Here is a 21,059-nt window from a genome sequence, read left to right as displayed (position 1 = left end):
AAGAAAGCCCCAAATATACTGATACTGAAAATAACAAAATGTTCCCAGAAAACCTTCCTTTTCCACCTATATCTGACTGTTGGAGAAAAACGTGCACTAAGTACTGTGTGCAGACACGCTCAGCTCGTGGTGACGAAAGTTTGTGGTCTGCATTAATGGAGAAAAACTTTACAGTGACTCCACACACACAGACTCTCGAGTCAAACTCTGATCCGCTGCAACCACATCCTCAATTCCTTTAAGATTATTGAATGCAGCACAAACATAATCCATCATCAAAACATAATCACCGTTACAGCCGAGTTACACAGGGACGGGGCTGCTTGCTCATTAAAGGCTGTTCCTGAGTCCACATGTCCGTATCCATGATGTCATCACTACCTCAGTCTGTGAGGGTCAGGACTGTATCTGTATATAAAAATCAGTCATCGTACCAATTAACTGGCTGCGAACGGTTCTTATCAGCCTGTAATTATGGATTCATAGGAAACCTACTAGCTAGTAAATTCAGTAGGTTGTTCTGAAGCGTGCAAGAGTTGCTGGGGTGGTTTTAAACAGACGCAGAGCTACAAACTCGTGTATCTGTGAAACTCACTTTTCATGTGTTTGGTTTGTGGTTTGAGTCACAGCTACATATCAAATACTACAGTTGGAGAAGCAAAACTCTTAGTAACCAAGTTAATTATTGCCCCTTTTAAGCTGCTTTCGTGTTTTTTTTTTATGTCATGTTGCTTTTGTTCTTGCAAAAGGGGGAAACTGTGCTTCTGCTCACAAACACAACACTTTGCAAAACTGTTTCTTTTCTTCTGCCTGTTTCCCACTGGTGTCAGCTCAGCGTCCCAGCCGCCGCGATGCTGCCGAGCCAAGCATCGAGCTGTCAATCACCGGGCCGACCCTTCACCCCGACTTCCCCGGGCCGACCCATCTCAGCAGCTGCTCTTCGCCTCCTTTCTCCTCATTGTGTCATCTTTTCAGTGAGCGAGCAAAGGTCTGAGCCGCTCGACCATTTCCATAATCTCCATTAAACACTTGAAATGGTAACTCTTTAGGAGCGCCGCCATCTGCATAATCCCATTAACTCTGGAGCTGCAGCGGCGCGGCGGACGGGAGCAGCAGCTCAGGTGAAGAAACGGGGGCAGAGAAAAGGCAGATTTAGTTTGTGTCAGTTCCTGAATGAGGGAAGGAGAAGCCTGACAGACGCAGCCTGAGCAGCTCTGAGGAGGAAAAGAAAAAAAAAGTCTTTTTAGGCTAAAAGCTTCATCCTGGTGTAAATCTGCTGGTGCTCCCCTTCGTCTGGGGAAAAGTCTGCTTACAGAGTCTCCCCCCTCCCCCACTACAACGGAGAAGAAAAACAGATTCACGCTTTCTGACGACAAGAAAAGTAGGTCAGATTTAAATTCAGACCAAACGCAGGGGTTTCTGCCGCTCCTCCGCACACAGCTGACCTCAGTGCAGCTCTGCAGGCCGCAGAGTCTCCGAACCCGAGCGTCAGAGCCACAGGCGGAAACCAAACATCCATCACAGATCTAAAGGTCGATAAAAAAGCAGGAAACTGGTTTGGTGATTAATTAAGCGCAGACTCCTCCTGAGGGAAACACTAATGAAGCACAGAGTTCTGTTTGCAGCTTCTTGTTCTGCAGAGCGGACGCGGATGATGGAGGACGAGGTAACAACGGGTCAAATACACCCACCGAAGAATACAACTCATTTTCTCCACATGTGCTTTTGTACTGAGCTGATGATCGATCGGCCAACGCTCTGCTGAAAAGATCAGAAACTCGACGAGTGTCGAGGTTCGAGTCCGTGTCGACCTTTTCCAGATTTCATCACCTCAACCTGAAAAGTTTTTTTTTGTTTTAGCTATTACTTCCCCATGACGGTAAATTAATGCAATAATCTCAGGTTACTGTCAGTAAACTGCTCATCAGTTTGATTTTACAGACTACTGCTAATGTACATTTAAAATCACAAAACTGGCAAAAGTCTGCAACAGGACCTGAAGACAATCTGCAGCACATTTGTGCAAAAAAAAAAAATCGAAATTCAACATAGTCACTAACCTGCCCTTTAACAAGAATTTTCAAGTAGAGGAACCAGTCGAGTCCTGGTCTAAACCAGGTCTAAACCTGGTCCAGGCCCGGGCCTTAATGACGTGAGGAGTGAAAAAAGCAGCGCTGTGGCTGCTGCTCTCAATGATTCATGAGTCGTCTCCCTGCAGCAGATCCAGGTCATCCATAATAAAAAACCAGCAGAGGAAAGCGAGTCAACACAAACCCGGAGGTGAGAGGAAAACCTGCAGCAGCACCGACAGAACCAGGAACAGCCAGTTAGGACAAGTTAATAAACCAGTTAGCGCTGCTCAGAACCAGAGAACGTGGCTGTTGTTAGCAGGACATTAACGTGTAAGAACACAACACCCTGAGCAGATACCAGATAAGACAGACTGCCAGGGTGGACAAACAACTTTATTGATGGATTAGATGGATGTGTTTTGGCCCTACGGACCCTGATGAAGGCTACAGGCCGAAACTCGTCAGTCTACTTTCAATAAAGTTGTTTGACAATCAGCAAGTGTTGCTGGGAGTTTTATCATATCAGAGTGTTAATGGTAGCGTCTCTGCAGCTCAGGAACGCTACACCGAGCGTGTGGTTGCTTTGTCTCTGTGCAGGCGACAGCAACTCAGCTCAACTCCTGGTAGGGAATTTATTCTCATTTGGAACTAGGGCTGTGTGATACGATGAAAAAATGTTTTAAGACGTCGCAGTAATCAGATTTTTTTTTTTTCCTGTGTGTGAACCAATAAAAAAAAAACATGATTCTTAAACAGATTTATTACAACTATGTGCTGTTCCCATAGAGGCATATGTGAATTTTATGTTAAGAAAAAAAACACTAGAAAAACCGTCCTTGTGTTTTTGAGACTGTGCTTTTGGGATGTAAATATAAGAATGACACCAGGATTATAATTAAAATGACTAATTTAGGAGGTTTTCATTTAAAGCAACTTAGAACTAAGACGGAGACACTAGGGACAATTTGGGGGTCCGGTGTCTTGCCCAGTGACATTTCAGCTCGTAGCCTGGAGGACCAGAAATCGAACCACTGACCCTGTGGTTCGTGGACAGCTGCTCGACCAACTGAGCTACAGCCGCCCAAGGATCAAAGAAGTAGCTGAAGTAACTGCACAGGGGGATCTGAACGCTCTGAAACACAGGTGACCTACACTCTGTGGTGTCCTTGAACGCATCGACATCACACAGTAATGGTTGGTAACAGCTCTAAGGCTGCTATGGAGAAACGACGTGAAGCCCACACACAAAAGGTAAAGACAGCGAAGAAGTGGAATGTCCAACATGTCCATATCATGGAGGTCACATGAACATTTTGTTGTCTTCAAGTGCTGCGGCTGCCATTACACCAACACACCTCCAGGCATCTCCAAGGAAACGGAGACAGCTGATGTCACCGTCATAACTCAGACACAAACTTGAATTTGCAGAGCAGGTTGTCCACTGATCACAGGGTCACAGTTCAATCTCCATCACCTCCTGCTCCCTTAAAATGTCCCCACTAGGACATTAAAAAGAACCAGTGCCTCCTTGTGGAGGCGCCACCAGATGTATCCAAATGATTCACATTATTTTGTCCGGTGTGGTACGAGCAGATGATCAGCCTCACCCACCGACCACATTCAGTCCCCGATCACGAGACGCTGAGTTTGTCAACTGAATTCAGTTTGAAAGAACAAACTCGTTTATCATCCTTCCGAATATTTCCAACACAAATCAACGCTCTCTGCATGTTGACAGCTTCCACTGACTGTGACACACACACTAACGACTTCTCACATTTATGTGTTTTAAGCTCGGAAAAAAGTGTCAGTCAAACTTACAGACTGATGAGCTTCATCATTATTCATCTTCAAAATGACGGGTGCTGGTAGATTCCTGTTGAGTCGACTCGTCATTATGAAACTGAGCGTCATTATTGGCTGTACATGCTGTCTGTTAAAGCACCATGACATAAGATCTTTGACGTATTGATCATGTCTGACATTTCTGTTGGGGAAAAGTTATTTCGTTTTGCCTTTCCTGGACATCACTCTTTGCACAAGTTCCTCAATTAAAAAACAAAATAAAAACATTGCCAATGTCCACACGAACAACTTGCTTAAATGTTACACATATTATGATTTTTCTACGCATCATATTCTGTCTTTCCTGTGTTTCTAGAGACACATCTGGATGCTGCCTGAAAACCAGCTGCACTGCAGAATGGCCTCCTCCGTCTGTATCTGTGCAAACACTGAGAATATTAACACAGATCACAGATCTCTGATCCACATTTTCCTCAGTGGTTTACTGCGCATTTTAGAACCTGAATCCATTGCATGTATTTAGCCTAGCTTAGCACAAAGACTGTAAGTGAAGGGAAACTGCTAGCCGTCTCATTCCCACGTTGCACCGTGTCTGTTAACCTGTCTGGTCTCGGATCAGTTCTGGTGGAGGAGGGTTCAGAAGAAGAGGATCTCCGCTTCAAAAGGATCCCCTCCACCCATGCTGAGCTGTCACCAAGTAGAATTCCCCCCTCCCCCCAGTTAAATCCACCTTTACATCAATGTCAAACACAGATTCAGGAAAAATCAACTCTGCTGGGTGTCGACAGGTCTGCTGCTGCTACACAGTCACATTAAACACTGGTTTCATTTCTTTACCTCATTTAACACCGAAGCTGCAGCTTCTCTGTCAGGAAACAGCCTAAAATTAAATCCAGGTTTTAGAATTGTAACATAAAAAAAAGAGAAATTAAAAAGAGATTAAACTGAGCTTACTGTGCTTAGAACAATTAATACGTTTACAATATTAGATTTAATTTTGCCTTTAAGAGCAGAACTACATGTAAAAATAATGTTTTATTTCTTCAGCTTTGATAGATTTCATAAAACCTCTTAATCACGCCAAACTTTTCTCTCATTTCACGCGTTTGTAATTTTATAATGTGTATTTTTGGCCCTAACTATTTGGGAAACAGAAGCCTCAGAGCTCAGTTATTACAGTTTAAATCACTGGAGTATAACTCGCTGTATTTTCCAAGTAATTACCTTCACTTCCTGTGGAAATTGTTTGGAAATGATGGAGCCATTAAACAAAACGTGTTCATTTCCAACAGTCTCTTTTTCAATTACTCACATTCTCACTTCAGTTTTTTGCGTGTAAAATATAAATCGAGCTTCCTACATTTTTTACTGAAGTAAAAATACTTCAGTAAAAAAAATCATCAAAATGTAAGAAAGTAAACGCTCATTTCCCATCAGAGAATATGATTAACAGAATATAATTATTGATTCAATAATCTGTTGACGTTGATTTGGTCATACTGTTTTGATCATATCTAATAACTATAATGTGAACTACTGTACACACTGCTGATAACATCTGATAATTATACTGTATTTATTTTCATTAATCTGAATCTGAAAACTAACCATAATCAAATAAATGTAGTGGATTAAATGGCTGATTTGTCTATAAAAGTATGAAGCAGCAGAAAATACTCAAAGTAGAAAAAGTTCCAAATTGTCAGAAAGCAGTTAGCTTCTTTCTGCCACAGCAGATAACGTGGTGTTGGACTGAAGCTGTGGAGCTCAGGAAGCTGCTGCTGCAGTCTCTGCTTGAATCAATCATCAACTCAGTCTCTCCAAGACAGAAGTCCGAGTTTGGGTCACTTTGACCTACAGCGGGTTCCACCCATGAGCACCTTCCTATCTGAACAACCCCCTTTCCAGGTCTACGAGCCCTCTCTGCTACTGTGCTGCTGCTGGTCCCTACACCTTCACAGCAAAAGCTCCTCAGCTCAGTGGTTTCACAAGGCTGGAACGAGCCGCCAAAATCTGCACGCTCAGCAGCCTCACAGCCAATATTTAAAATACAGTTGAAGACAGAAGTGTTCCACGACATCCTGTACCCTTAAAAAAAATATATATATATTTTTTTTTCCATCCAGCACTTTTCTCAAAAAGACATTTCTTCTTTACTTTCATGTCGTCTCTTGTTGCTCTGTATTTCACTTGTAAGCTGCTGTAAAAGTGTTTACATTTTATTCTACATCCAATTTAAAAAAAAACTAAATCTTTGAATGTTCAGAATGATTCAAAGTTAAGACTTTTGAACATGGAGCAAAATTCACAAGCTTGCCAGCAATTCATCACGTCATTAAAAGCATCACCTGCAGCAAGGTTAAACTGGTGAACACATGAATGAATGTTATTTCTCACCGTTTTTGAAATTTAAACTGTACATGAGCCTGTACAAAAAATTGTGATAAAATTAAATTAAAAGTATAAATGATGCAACAATAATCATAATCAATCATTTAATAAGCCAGTACTCTTACCTTTCACTATGAAATCAGGACTTTCACCAGTAACACAGTACTTGTAAATTGTAGAATTGTTGCTTTTAGTTCAGTAACAGATCTGAGTATGTCCTCCAGCCCCCCAGCCCCCTACCTGTGTCTCAGCTGCATCCACAAACACACCTTTTGTTTTCAGTGGTGGATAATGTGGATTAACGCAGCGTCAACACTCAGGAGGACTCTGTAATCCTGTTAGAGGAACACCTGAGCTGCAGGATAATCCTGTTTACACACACACAAATACACACACACACTAAACACCGAGCTGGCTTTTAGTGGCACAGAGAACACCTGAGTTCTGGACCATAAAGTGAACTCACTTCAGTCCAGCTCTCTTGGGGTTAAACATCCTGCATAACAAGCAGAACATCAATGCTGGTTCTGGTAACTCTGGGTTTGTTCGCACACTACAAGTACGTTCAGCTCGTATGTTTGCAGGTTCGTGTCTTTAAAGTTGTTCAATGATTCAACTGCAGTGATGAGGAAAAGTGAAATTCTTTTGAGTGAAATGTGAAATATGATCACAGAACTAGAATAAGAAGCTGTAGAAACATTAGAAATCATTTTCAGAAAATAAATTATTAAAGAACATGCTGTAAACTTGTGCAGTGATTATGAGGAAGGTCATGTTGGATGAGTGTTTATAATGATAAACATATTATTGTGAAGATAAAGTAGTTAAAGTAAATTCAGCCTGAATCAAATCTTCGTTAACAGGGGAATTATTTCTAAGCCATTATTTCTAAACTTATTCTATTAAGGTTTTGGGGGCATTTTTTGGCTTTAATCAACAGTGGAGACAGACAGAAACATGAGCGGACAGCGACAGATAGAGATCCACACACTCTGGGATCGAGTCAAGAACAACAAAAAGCTTTGCTGACTCTGCACATAACTGACAGACACTGGTCCTGTACACGGACCCTGATGAAAACTGGGACGGTGATGTAGAACTTTTTATTCTTTGTCACTTTATTGTAAATGCTCGATGTGCATCTTAAACCCATTTTTATTGTTTAAAGGATGCGGGAGCTGACATCATCACTGATCCAGCAATCTCACAGGAAAACGACTTCACCGCTGAGCAAAATAAACATGGAGGCGAACCGAAGCAGCGTGTGCCGACTTCTTCTCTGAGAAATGCAGGAGGGGGGAAAAAACTGTGGATGAAGACAATGTCAGCGTGGTTCCTACATTTTATAGGACGACCTGTTCCAAGTTTTGACTATCAAAGACGTTAATCTCTCACAAACCTCAAATCATTCTGCAAAACAAAGTGCTAAACTGACCCGTTTCCCACGTGCCATTAACAGGAGTGGAGCTAGTGATGGAGAATATCGTCTATATTGGCGTTATCGACTATTTCGCCCCCTCCTTACATGTGCACCAGCGCAAAAACAACATATGTGGCGGGTTTGGTTCATGCAGCATGTGTGCGTTGGCCTTAAAACTGGTTCTGCTGCTATAAAAAGAATCATCCGGTTCTCGGTTATTTTTTCTTCATTTGTTCTTCGTCTTGTCTAATAAAGCCGTTTCCTCTTGGTATTTTTATGGGAAATGCACCTTTGGGCGTCAGACTTCAAAGTGTTTCTGGATATTTCTTCACCTCATTTGTTCAGACTCTTTGAGCTCAGTTTAACTGTCTCTCTCTCTCTCTCTCTCTCTCTCTCTCTGTGTCTCATTGTTTGCGCCCTCGAACGCCCTCTCCCCACCTCACAGAACTCCAGACAAAAAAAAAATTTAAAAATTCAGTTTTCCAAAATTTGGGAATTTGACACCGAACTCTTCACAAGGTCTAAAATCATGTTGTGTCCATGAGTTTTACTGGTTGTCCTGAAGGTCTGGTTGGGTTAGCATCAGGTTTTCGTCTCACTTTTCCATCTCTGCAGAGAACCTCTGGAACTCTGAGTGCTGGGTTACTGGTCACATCCCTGACTACGGTTCTCCTTTGTGGTTACTGAGTTTGGACTGACTGCCGAGTCTAGAACGAGTCCTGGTGGATCCATGCTTTAAGTAACTGCGGCCACTGTGCTCCTGGCTTTTGAAATGGTTTTAAGGCCTCTCCACTAAATGTCATTGTGGACTTCCTGGACTCCATGTTTTGGCTTTTGAACGGACATGTGGTTTGACACAGGTGTGTGTCTTTTATAAACTATGTCTAATCGGTTCAATTTAGCACAGGTGGACTCCAGCTGAGCTCCAAGAAAAAAGTAAAACAGGATGAGCCTTGATTTTTAGTAAATTTACAAATTCAAAGTTTTTACTTTGCCGTTAGACTGATCATTTCTTAAATGTGCATAAAATGAAGTGGTGAAAATATTTTCTTCTCCTAACCAACCCCATAATAAGGCAAAGACACACATCATAAAATAATTAAATGAAGAAGGTCAAACTGTTTAAAAAGCATTTTCCCAAACTAACTTTCCAGTCTTCTGCCTTCGCCATCATGAAAACCCCACAGAGGCTCCAGAACTGAAACGTTTCTGTTCCTTTTCATCATTTATGTTTAAAGTCAGTCTGATTCCAACAAACAAAACCCATCTTTGTTGTCAAAAGTCGAACGACGATTCTCTGTCACAGCTGAAAATCAAAACCACGTTGAACAAACACTCAGTGGCGAGAAGGAAAAATCGAGTACGAGTTATTTTCAACTACATTAAACTTGTATTACTACGCAGAGTCATTTTAATAAGTTTACATCACTAACAGAAAACCAAACAAAGATTCATTACAGAGAAACATTCCAATGTTTGAACAGAAACAGGAGAAAGTGCAGGAGGATGAATGTTGGTGCAGCAGTAAAGCCCGTGACTGACAGTCCTGACAGTCCTGACAGTCTCACATGTAACGTTACTCTGTTTTTCTTTCCCCTCCTCAAATCTCAAGCTGCCCGAGAGGTCGCAGGTCACCATCTGCTCGGAGGTCCACGAACCCACACAGATATCTCCCCGAGGGCCCAGTGGACCAGTCAGGAGGGAGACTAGAATCCACTGGGCCTATGATGGCAAAAGCAGCCACCTGTGGTGGTGTCTCAGGTTACACCGAGATCCCACTCCCGCATCACAACGGGTCACCTCACGCTGCCTGTACTGCTTTTGCATCACATCAAAGTTGCAACGCAATTCTGTCACGTGACGCCTTCACAGCACACAGATCACGTCATGCTGTCACACGGCCGCACGCTGTGGCGTCACTTCACAGCTTCACTTCCCCTGATGTAGTATTTACATGCACTGCAGATACCTGGTTACTGGAAACCAGCAGAGGAACCGGATGTCTTCTACACTTTGAACTTATTTTGAAGTCTGGCTCACGGATTTTAGCTGTATAGTGACAGAAAATCTGCTTTGTGTGTGTGTGTCGCAGCAGAGTGACAGAGCAGCAAGAGAGAAGGGAGAAAAAACGTGGAGACACACACACAGCTGATCCACAACAGGGACTGTGTGAATAAAATAATCTTTTATCAGGCGTTTTGTGTTAGTTCATTTTTCTGTCTGACTTCCAAAATGTTAATGAACTCTCCTTTCATTAACTCTTTCAGCTGCGTGTTCCTGTCTTTCAGTACACGCACACGTGCGGTTGGAGAAAGCCGATCAGAAACCTGGTTACCCATATACATGGCAAAGGGATCTACGTGGAGCAACCAGGTTTCCCTAATCGACCTGTTTGTGTCCCAGAATCTGAATCTACAACACGGAAGCATTTTAAACCTTCAATTAAATTAACTCAATATTACAATACAATTTTCCCCGATTGAAAGGAGATTAACTGAGTTAAATATCAGCAAGCTGATATTTCTGACACTTTTTGGTGAGCTCAATACTTCCGACTCAGGCCAGACACCCGCGGTGAGGATCTGGTTTGATGTTAATACGGCAACATTTTGAAATTTAAATCTCTGCCATTTTTCAGCGGAGTTTTGGGAGATAATTAACATTTTAATCCGTCAGTGACTGACTTCCTGTCAGTTTATGATCCTAATTTCAAACTAAATCCTTGTTTATTCCACTTTGAAATTAATAGTGACACTTGAAGTAATGAAACCTAACATCATTTACAGGATGAATATGTTGTTTATTAGTTATGAGGACAGAGCTTCATCTAAACACATATTCAAATTTTTATCATGTCCTGTTTTAGTTTCTTGGCTCCTTTGTGATTTATGAATTTAAAGCCTGAGTTCAGTGTCTGTGTGTTTGGACTCACAGACAGAGGAACAGATTTACTGTCTGAACAAGAAGATTAACGTATTCGCTGCGTCTCCAAATGCAGTCGTCCATCATCCGGAAAACTACCATCAGCAGTGATTTAATGATGTAATTAATAAAACCTGATCGCTATAGCAGCATTGTTTCTAAATTAGACGGGGGCCACTGACAGCTCCGGCGTCACCGCAACTGAGCGTCCGTTCGGTCCTCACAGCGGGACAACCATGTCTCACAAAAACACGGCACGTCAACTGCGTCCAGAATCCGGCTGAACAATTCAGGAAAGCAAACTGACCAACCCTGGTTTTAGAGCAGAGGAAGCAGCAGGAGCCGCACTTCTAACAGTTTAACCATTAAAGCATCACTCGTGTTGGTCAGCTACGTGGAAAACCAAAGAGGTCCTGATCGGCCTCCTGTTCCCTGTCGCCACGTTCTGTGTTCAGAGCTGGTTGCTTCCGTGCTAATATCATTTCTTTTACGAGCTGCTCCCACCACCAGGAATCAGGTGAACGAAGCCTTCGCCACTCACGTGCACTGAAGACACGCCCTGCTAGCGATACGAAACCAAATTAAAACACCTTTAAAACCCGAAAAGGTGGGAAAGACACAAATCAGCTAACGCGGCAGAAAGTCTTACAGAGCATCGCTGCATACGAACGTGAATCTCGATTTACTGCAGTGAAATATGAGCTTACACAGAAAGACACGATCACAGTGAATAAGGCCCATTAAGGGTGAAGACATGTCCTCACCTAAGGACACAGAAGGACGATCTTAAGCCAGTAAACTGTACATGGTTCATGCTTTCACCGCAGATTACTTTCAAGGTTTGAGGTTGTGGAAAAGCTTTCACTGACTACTCAGTGTGACCCCACTGTTTTCTAACTTTATTGTCTTAGAAAGACAAATTCTTTATTTAAGCAAGGCTCAGTTTCCAGTCTTCGAGCTAAGTTCGGGCGGCACAGATGAACTTGATCTGCAGAGACGGGGGCAGCTTTACCTAAACGTCACACTGCTCCTTTAAGACTTTCTGCAGCGTAATTACGTGCACACCGCTGCACAAGCGCTGAACGCGAACCCCAACTTGAATCTTCAGAGGGATTTGTTTGCAGTTCTGCTCCGACCTGCTCGACACTTAATGCTGCTTTTCAGGCCAAATTTCATCAGAAAACACTGAAAGGTTGCAGCTTTTCACCTTCCTCCTCCAGGACTTTCAGGACTTCAAAGTTTCCAGTGTGTGTGTTGGTGTGTGTGTATGTGTGTGTGTGTTTAAGTAAAGAGCCAATGAAATGTGGGTCAGACATTAAAATGCATGAGCAGGGAGCAGAAAGCATGATGAAGTGCTGAGACACGCGGAGGAGAGAATATAAAAATAACTGGAGGAGCGGCTCTGACACAAACCTCTCCCCACTGACGCCAAGCTGCCACGCCATTGGTCCGTGACACCAACCAACACAAAGACTGAGTTTCCTGCACAGCTCCCATCACTGCTGACATCCATCTGCACAAACTCAGTCTATTTCCAGGAACACAACACGTCTCAAGCAGGCTGAGAGAATGTGGACAAAAAAAAAAAAAGGTCCACGCTGGACTTTTTCACGAGTCAGTTCATTAACCACAAAGTGTGTTAATACCCCGATTCTCTGAGGAACCAGTGGTTAGTTAGTTCAACTACTCAAACCCAACATCATCAAACAGGCGCGTCAAGACTAAAACAGACAGGTTCTACATCATGAACCTACATCATGTGCCTGGGTCACATCACATCTCATTATGTGACATGACACTGTTGCGATCCAGCAGCAATCATGATGAGGATTTGTGGCGGGCGATCTACACTTGTAACCTGCATCACAGCAGGACCAAAGCCTTGGGAGGATTAAACAAAGCGACCTGATGATAAGTCAAAAGCGAGATGGTCGGTCACTTTATTTACAATTGTGTGTGGGGAAAACTGCGCAGGAAGCCACCAGGATTTTACGTTTCCTTGTTAACTCACATTGCTCCCTTATAGTTACTGGTTCTTCAAAAATTACTATAACGTAGAACCACCTGACGAGAGACTTTTCTGGGAAAAACTACAGCTGTAAAACCAAATGTAGATGCTGGTTCTTCTCCCTGGGAAAAGTTCCTGTTTTTGAAATGGGCATAAAGACCCTGACCACAGTCAAAAGGTCAATAACTATATGCATGAGTAAAAACCTAAAATACCTAAAAGTGTGAGTACTTGCCCAAAAAAGGTCGAAGAACAACTTTAGGGACGGTGCACATAAACTGCCCCCAGATCAGCTTGTGAACCTAAATTCCATCTGTAGAAAACAAAACTATGAAAAAAAGATCAATATGCAGCCATCAACCAATTAGAATCAAAATCTTAAATCAGTTGATAATAAAACCAAAATGACACTAAAAAGAGATCATTTCAACATATTCAAGTTGAAGTATTAATTACACATTGTAAAATGTAGGACAAAAGCACAATACTCAATGTAGAAAAGTATTCAGTTTTTCATTACGTATTTTTTTATAAGACAATTCTGCCCCCCCCCCCCACATTCCTCCGAACACTATGCTGCTGAAAAATGCAGTCAACTTAACACACAGCTCCAGTTTTACCATCATCACTGTTGTCATCGTCAGGGAGACAGGTGAGACCATGTCTCTTAATGATGGAGAAGAAGAAGGAGGACATGAAGAAGAAAAAGAAGAAGATGATGATGGAGGAGAAGACGAAGAAGAAAAAAACAACATCAACAACAACCACCACCACTTGCAGGTTATGATTTCAGCTGCAGTCTGAAACCGGAGTGAACGTCCCAAAAAATTTTAATTAAGAATTAACAAATTTTCTGTAATTGTTCTGAAGTGTGTGATAATTGTTAATTTACACTAAGTGGTAAATTGATTTCTATTTTTAATTGAAAGAGGAAAATAAAACCTCTACAGTGAATGTACCAAATTATTTTTAGAAAGATTGAAATACTGATGGTTCTGCTGGTTCTTGTCCGTCCAAGCGTCCTATCTGGAACTGTCCGTCTCAGGCGACGCCTCGCTGCTCTTCATGCAGGTCAGGAGGAAGGTTTAGAGATGGGGGGTTAAGCAGGATGAGGAGGCGAGGGGGCAGGGGACGGGGGGGGACCTTACCGACCTCAGAGTTAAGAGGCGGAACAAAATGGCGGCTGCAGCTGTGCATTTCTGTTTTTTTTCCTGTGAATGAAACAGTCCGCCATTTTGTCCCCCAACAGTGCAGGAGTGAGAGAAGGGAAACCTGCCAGACTGTGACGAGCTAATGAATGATCCCTTTAAACAGCCAAACGAGTTGCTGTCAGCTGATTAGCAGGTGATGAAGATGATGTTGGGAGGGTCAGAGAATTAAATAATAAAATAAAGAAAATAACTGGATTCCTGTCCAGTCACATCTAAACTGGCTAAATTCAATTTCATTCTCCCACAATTGCTCTGAGAACTGACTCATAATGGAACTACAGCGTGACCTTTGACCCATCTGACTATGTACAGCTCTAATCAGGCTTTAGTGGACCTTCAGAACAAACTGGACCCAGTGCGAGTGGAGAAGTAACTAAACAATTTCACTTTCAGATTACAGCCAATCAAATGTTCAGAAAACTGAACGATGCATTCAGGTTCCCCTCTGGAGCTTTCACATAGTAAAAACTGGGGCCAGCTGAGTGATCCCTGAATCAGTCAGTGCAGCAGGCTTACGAGAAGCAGCGAGCTGGATTTACCTGTGAGGGGCCCTGAGGATGATGCAGAGCTTCATCAATTTCTGATATTGGTAAAATATTCAACTGGCAGCAACAGAATTAGCATCAACGTCAAACATTAATCAAAGAATGACTATTAATAAGTTAATAAATTAAAACTGTACTGAGGACGTCCTGTGGAACAGTCCTGTTTAATCACTAGCTGAGTCTCGTTTATCCAACAGTTACATGGAGCAGAAAAGTCCTTTCCTCTTATCCTGTAAGTTCAGAGTCGCCACAGCAGATCATTAGTCCGCATGTTTTTTTTGGCACAGTTTTTACGGCAGATGCCCTTCCTGACGCAACCCTCCATAATTTCTCATAATTTCTGGGGGTTCAGTGTCTTGCCCAGGGACACTTCGACATGTGGTCGGGAAGAGCAGGGCACGAACCTCCGACCCTATGGTCGGTAGGCAGCCACTCTACCCCCTTTTCTTCAAGTACCAACTGTAAAAGCACACAGTATGCAGAAATCATTTATTGCTGCATTAATGTGTAACCTCAATAATATATTATTTGAATTTGTTTTAACTTAAAGTTCAAAACTTTAAGTTAGTCTGAAATACAAGTACAATGAACCATAAAGTCCAGTTTTGAAGTACTCAAACATAAGCACAGTACTTGAGTAAAAGTAAAAGTGAACTGTCCTGCAGCTCATACAAGTGAACGTCTTTAAAGCAGCAGGATTGTGACGGTGAACTCGTCTGAAGTGTATTCATTCGGAATGAACTCATGTTTTCCACTGTTTGTCCGACTCACGTTGGTTTTTATTAAATCCACCAGGAGCTTCTCACTCAGTCTGTTTTTTTTTGCTTCTTGCTGTGGGATGTCTGAGCTCTGTGGAAACCTTAATGAAGTTAACATTTATTTTGGGGGGGGGAGGGCGGAGGGTTGACTTGGGGACAGTGCAGCCACAGAGGAAAACTTGATTTTCCTCATGATTTCATTTACTGAAACCGAGTCCAGTCACCACTAAAACACCTAAAACATTTCACCTCCAAACAGCAGCAGCTCTGAGCTCAGTCAGGGGACAGAACCCAGCTGTACAAAGAGCTTTAGTAGATAGAGAAATACTGCAACTTCAGCAGAAACCATAAAACAGAACAGTTTGTGAAGAGGCTTATGGCAACACAACAGGGACCAAAAAAAAATAAAAAATACAGTTGACCGTGATTCACTGAGGAGAAAACTGATCAAACCGCGAGTTCTTTTACCAACAAAGCAGCCGTGAAAGAGATTCTGGGCCGACGCTCTCCACCACCTTCATAAGACAGCAGAAGATCCTTTGGGTCGAGTAGAGATCCAGAGACTTGGGGAATGAAAGCCAAGGTGGATTAAACCCATTCTGGCAGAACGTGGTGACCCAACACTTTACTGAGACACTTCAGGTTGACGTCTTCCAATGACAAACATGATAATGCAGTTGGAGGAGCTCTCAGCCCAGTTTCCACAGTAATCCACGCTCACGAGCCCTGGGAGGACTGGTTAGCAAATAATGACCTCAGGTAATGTCACATGTTTCAAGTGCTGATCACTTGGACTTTCTGCTGGTGGAAGAAAGTCAGAGGACAAAGTTGATGGTGCAGGAACTGTCGCATTAGTGTGTGTTGTTTGGAAAACACACACTGTATTTGGCTTAAAAAAAATTGATTCATGTGAGTATATGTAAAGTACATTTTTTGCAGTCTATACGTTTGTTTTTTTTAAACTGTGTATCCGCATTACATTAATAATCACTTGTTTAATACTTTCATTGGTTCCTCATCCACTGCACGAACAAACTGATCCGAAAACCAGAACTCGCTACAAACTATAACACAAATGCTTCTGCTGTGGTTTTCCGCTGGGTTCTACACACTCGATCAGGTGTATGCGGTTAAAAAAGGCCTCAAACATGCGACAGGGGTGAAGTTAAAGTGTCCACAAAATGTAAAATACCAGATTTGAAAAGTAAAAAATGTGACGTCTATTATTCACTAGTACAAAAAGACAAAGTTAAAAGTTAAAAGTGAAGTTAATTCTCTATAGAAGATGCTTAATTTAAAATCAGTTCTAAAAAAATATATTCAGTCAGTCCGTTAGTGGACTAACTGTTCGTGGCTGCTGGAAGAGAAGGTCATCTGAGGACACTGCAGTTCGAGCGCGAACGTCAGGTCTGCAGTAAAAAGGTTTGATCAGCGTTTCCTCGACTGCAGAAAAATGGGAACAATGAGTGTCGGAGACTGGGCTGGTTGGCGAATATGAAACAGCGACGTGTACAAATTAGTTTCACTTTTAATAAAAATGGAGAATGTTTGTAAAATTTTGTTGCTTTAAAAAAAAAAAAAATATCACGAAGAAGCAGCTAAAAAAATAAATAAAAAAAACTATCTATATTTCAGCATCATAAAAATAATCAGAAATAATAGCTGATAATGTCGATGTAACAAAAACAAACGTTACTTTTATTATTTCCACTATTTTCTGCAGCAGGAACAAGTTAAAACGATTAACGATAAAAAGGTTTGTAATTAAAAAAAAAAAAAATGTTTCTTCGACGAAACAATCAGATAAAACTGATGAAGCTGCAGTGAATGATCTGCACTGTGAGAAAATAATAAAGGAAATTAACAATCGCAATTCATTCTTGAATCACTGCACTGAGTATTGTGGAGCATCTCAAAGACGCAGGAAGTTCCAATTAAATCTGGTCAAATTTAGCAAAAAGCATAAAATATGGTGAAAGTCCAGACATGGTGCAGAGTAAAGACGAAGATAACAGTCGTGATTTTATATGAATATGAAAAGCTTCTTATCGAGTTTATTTTTATTAAAATAACAGAAACTGAAAGACCGACAGAAACACGTGACGTAAAGACTTCGCACTATAGGATCGATTGTTGTGCGGGAAGTAGACCGGTCGTCCACAAATCCCACAGTCAAAGTGTCATTGAGCAAGACACTGAACCCCAACTTAGTTGCTCCCTGTGAGTGTGAGTGTGTTTGTGTGTGTATTTGAAAAGCGACGTGTGCTTCTGAGCGCAGTATACACACACACACACACACACACACACACACACAACACAGTGTGTGTGCTTGTTGTCAGAATCACTGTCAGTGAAGGAATCCTTAACTAACAGACAGCCACAAACTGCGAGTGAAGCACCGACGGACAAAACTATCAGAGGTCAAACAAGGTCACCGAAAATTCAGTTCAAATATGTAACAGTATTTAGAGTAAAGATACTACAGCCTTACAGATGAGCAGGGGCAACACAATGAAACGCAGCGACTGCACACAGATGTGAAGTGCTTCCTGCCGACATGCAGACTAGCAGGTGCGAGAGTTGGTGGCTTGCGTTTCTTCTTCTATCCCAGTTTTCTTTACTTCATGTCTCGTGTTTTATTGTAGAGCAAGTTGTGTCTTTGCAGCATGTAGCAGCTGATTCCTCATCTGTGTCAGCACAGAACCCCTGAAGCTGATTCCAGCTGCTCTCTGCTGATGTTCTGAAGGCTGCTGACAGCACAAAGCTGTGCTGCTGATGGTTTTTGGACCGAAACGTAGATTTTTTTTTTTTATTCACATTCATTCCACTGAATCACTTCTTACACGTGGAACAAATTAATCTTCTGGTGTTTGAGGAGGCTTGTTGCTGCTACATGTTGTTGGTTACACGCATGACGTTGGCCCTTGAAAACCTGCAACACCACTGTGGAAAACTGTGAGCGCGGAACCACGATGGAGGATTTGATCTGTGCTGCACATTTAGCACAATCTTGTTTTTGCTCCAGCGAAGCAACGATAACTCAACAAAAGGAGTTTAGCATTTAAAACTACTCAGACTTTTTGGCCTGTGCAGAGGAAGAGAAGGAACAGTTCCAGCTACAAACCACCAGCAGCAGCTATGAAGTAGCTCAGGAACTACAGTGTCTCATATCCTGAATTAATCAACTGTGAAGCCTGCTGTCACCTGAAACAGGTGAAGTTAAATCATGTTTCTGTCTGACATCATGAATCTTTTCTTCAAACTACAAAAAAAAAAGGACTTCAGTCTTTAACAATGCATGCTGGGAAGTCTTCTTAGTTAAATTGACTCTTCAATTAACTCATCAAGTCACAACAGCTCATGTTTCTACGTCCCGAGAGCAAAACAAAAAAAATTAATAATAATCTAAATTAGATTAGACATTATTGAAACCTGCCGTACACAAATATACTGTAAAGAGTATTTCTACTTCAGATCCCAACAGAGCTATTGAACATCACGTCAGTTTGTGGACGACAATGCACCGCTGATTTTAGAAGTCACCATGGCTACGACTCTGTGTTTACGTATAAGTGAAAGGGAACATTTTTGAACACATGCAGCACACACACACACACACTACAGCAGCAAGTCTCTTCAATTCCGCTTATTTCGAAACTTTATGCTGCCAAAATCTGAGCCTCACCAAAATAAAACCATAAAAACCCTGCAGTGACAAACTGAAAACAGTTCAGGCTCCTATTGGACGATGAGATAGCAGCTGACCAATCAGAGCAGAGAACAGAGAGCAGTTAACTCTCTGCTGCCAGGTGAGGAGAGCAGAAAATATGCTCAGAACCCAGAAGAGGTGTGAGAGTAGAGGTCAGAGGTCAGAGCGTGGTGGACTCTGCAGTTTAGGGTGAAATGTGTGAATTTGTCTTTAAAACATGTTCAGTCGCAGTGATGGACACTAAAAAAAAAAGATAATTCCCTAATGTCTAAGTGTCTCCTGTTTCATCTGACCATCCTGCTTCAGGTCAACTCCTCCTTTTCTTTCTCAATGAATCAGCTGCTCCTGTTCCTGACGAGTTCATTTATTAAAAAGGTCTGAAAACTGAACTCGCCGACATCCACGGAGACAAATGAAGAAGCTTTAGAGAATTTTAAATTCCGTTTACTTTTCTGACTCTGAAGGTTTCAGATAAAACGAAAGATTAAAGACGCTTTTACTTGAGCTGATTTTGTTCCACTGATTCTTTTTGATTTGGGGAAGGGGCCACAGGGACCGGGCCCCTCCAGTTACACAGGTTCTCTCCTCACTGCTGTTTCATGTGAGAAGAAAAAAAATTCTTCTAGCTCTGATGTGTTTTGATTTAGTTTTTTTTCTATTTTGAACTTTGTGCTAAATAAATAAGATTCTTAATAATTCTTATTATTTTTGTCATTTTGAGTTTTATAGTTTTTATCTGTGGAAACTCAAGTGTCCTTTTGTGTCTGTTGAAAACTGCAGAAAACTTGGCATCGTTCGGTCCTTTTTTCCCCTTTATCTTTTTTTCCCCTGATTTCTTTCCTAAACGCGAACTAAAATTTTACTTCATCACTAGAGGGTTAAAGGATTTTCAACCGCTGACCCCGATCTCCCTCCCCTGACTTCTTTTGGACCCATCCATCTTACCTGGGGTTCGAGCTGTTCCAGTAAACCGCGTACCGGTCGGAGATGATGCGGTCGTCGGTGAGGGCGGCGCACAGCCGGATCAGGAGGCCGAGCAGCAGCAGCAGCGGCAGCGGCGGCCGTCCGGAGCGCTCCATGTGCGGCGGCGCGGCGAACATCCGCGTCTCTTCTCTTCAGCTCTGAACAGAACCAGTCCCGAAACACATGAAAACCTGAGGCTCCCGGACTTCAGCAGAACACGGATATGTGGGTTTAATCAGTCTGGATCCACACAGCTGATCGATATTTAATATTCATGGATTATTGGCTTCATTCTTCGCGCGGTGATCCGGGTCCATGTTCCTGAAACACGCGTCGTGTGTGTGTGTGTGTGTGTGTGTGTGTGTGTGTGTGTGTGTGTGTGTGTGTGTGTGTGTGTGTGTGTGTGTGTGTGTGTGTGTGTGTGTGTGTGTGTGTGTGTGTGTAAAGAAGAAAAAGCTTCACGGAGACAGTTTGTCTTTCACACTCAGTAAAATCCCCCAAACCCGCGTCCACGACGACAAACTGTCCAAAAGTTTCATCTTTACTCAGTCACAACCAGGTCAGAACCGGATCTGAACTCAGTCCGGTTCAGGTCCTCTTTCCGTTAAATGTGTAAGCCTCCTGGTCGTCCAGGGTCCGAGCTTCAGATGTGACCGAGGAGCAGCTCCGAGCACCGGAGCGAAACCCCGCGACGTTTCCCCCAAATCTCCCCGCTGCTCAGCTCGTCTGCAGCCGCTGCACAAGTTCAGGACCCTCCGTCAGTCCTAAGCAGGAGCCGCTCTCCGGGTCTCCGATTCACTCCTCTCTGAACCACGACTCTGAAGTCTCCTGGTCTGTCCCTCGTCGTCCTCCGGTGCAGACCAAGTCGGACGGACACGAACAAAGAAGAAGAAGCAGAACCGGGAGAAAGTTTGTTGGAGCCGCGCGAGGAGCGTTCGGTGACTTCACCGGCTCCGCTCCGTATTGCCGCCCCCGTGCAGCCCGCTGGGTGGGGCTTCCCATTCACGGTGCCCCCACCCTTATCTGGTGCTCTCTCTGTGTGTGTGTCTCTCTCTCTCTCTCTCTCTCTCTCCCCCCATCAGTGAACCGGCTGCACAGAATCATTGAGGTGTAGATCTGAAACTGGTGGTCAGGGCCTAGTACGGGACTCACAGGGGCCCTGCTGACCCGAACCTCCATATGAATTGCTGACGTTTGATGTTGGACAGTCAATCTAACAACCACCAAAAGATACAGAATCACTGAAAATAACAA

The 21,059-nt window shown here is 42.7% G+C and overlaps 1 protein-coding gene across 1 annotated transcript in view; it reads right to left on the bottom strand.

The window, feature by feature from the left end:
- LOC137131753 (ephrin-A2-like) overlaps positions 1–20,780 on the bottom strand; it is a 58,510-nt gene extending 37,730 nt beyond the window's left edge. The window contains exon 1 of the mRNA XM_067513481.1: positions 19,788–20,780. Within this exon, the coding sequence (XP_067369582.1) occupies positions 19,788–19,942 (155 nt within the window). The 5' untranslated portion in view covers positions 19,943–20,780. The remainder of the gene's footprint in view (positions 1–19,787) is intronic.
- Between the last annotated feature and the right edge of the window lie 279 nt (positions 20,781–21,059).

Source organism: Channa argus, chromosome 8 (assembly GCF_033026475.1).
Source record: "Channa argus isolate prfri chromosome 8, Channa argus male v1.0, whole genome shotgun sequence".
Classification (NCBI taxonomy): Eukaryota; Metazoa; Chordata; class Actinopteri; order Anabantiformes; family Channidae; genus Channa; species Channa argus.
The sequence above is the reverse complement of the archived record's forward strand: the minus strand, read 5'-3'. Positions and strand labels throughout refer to the sequence as shown.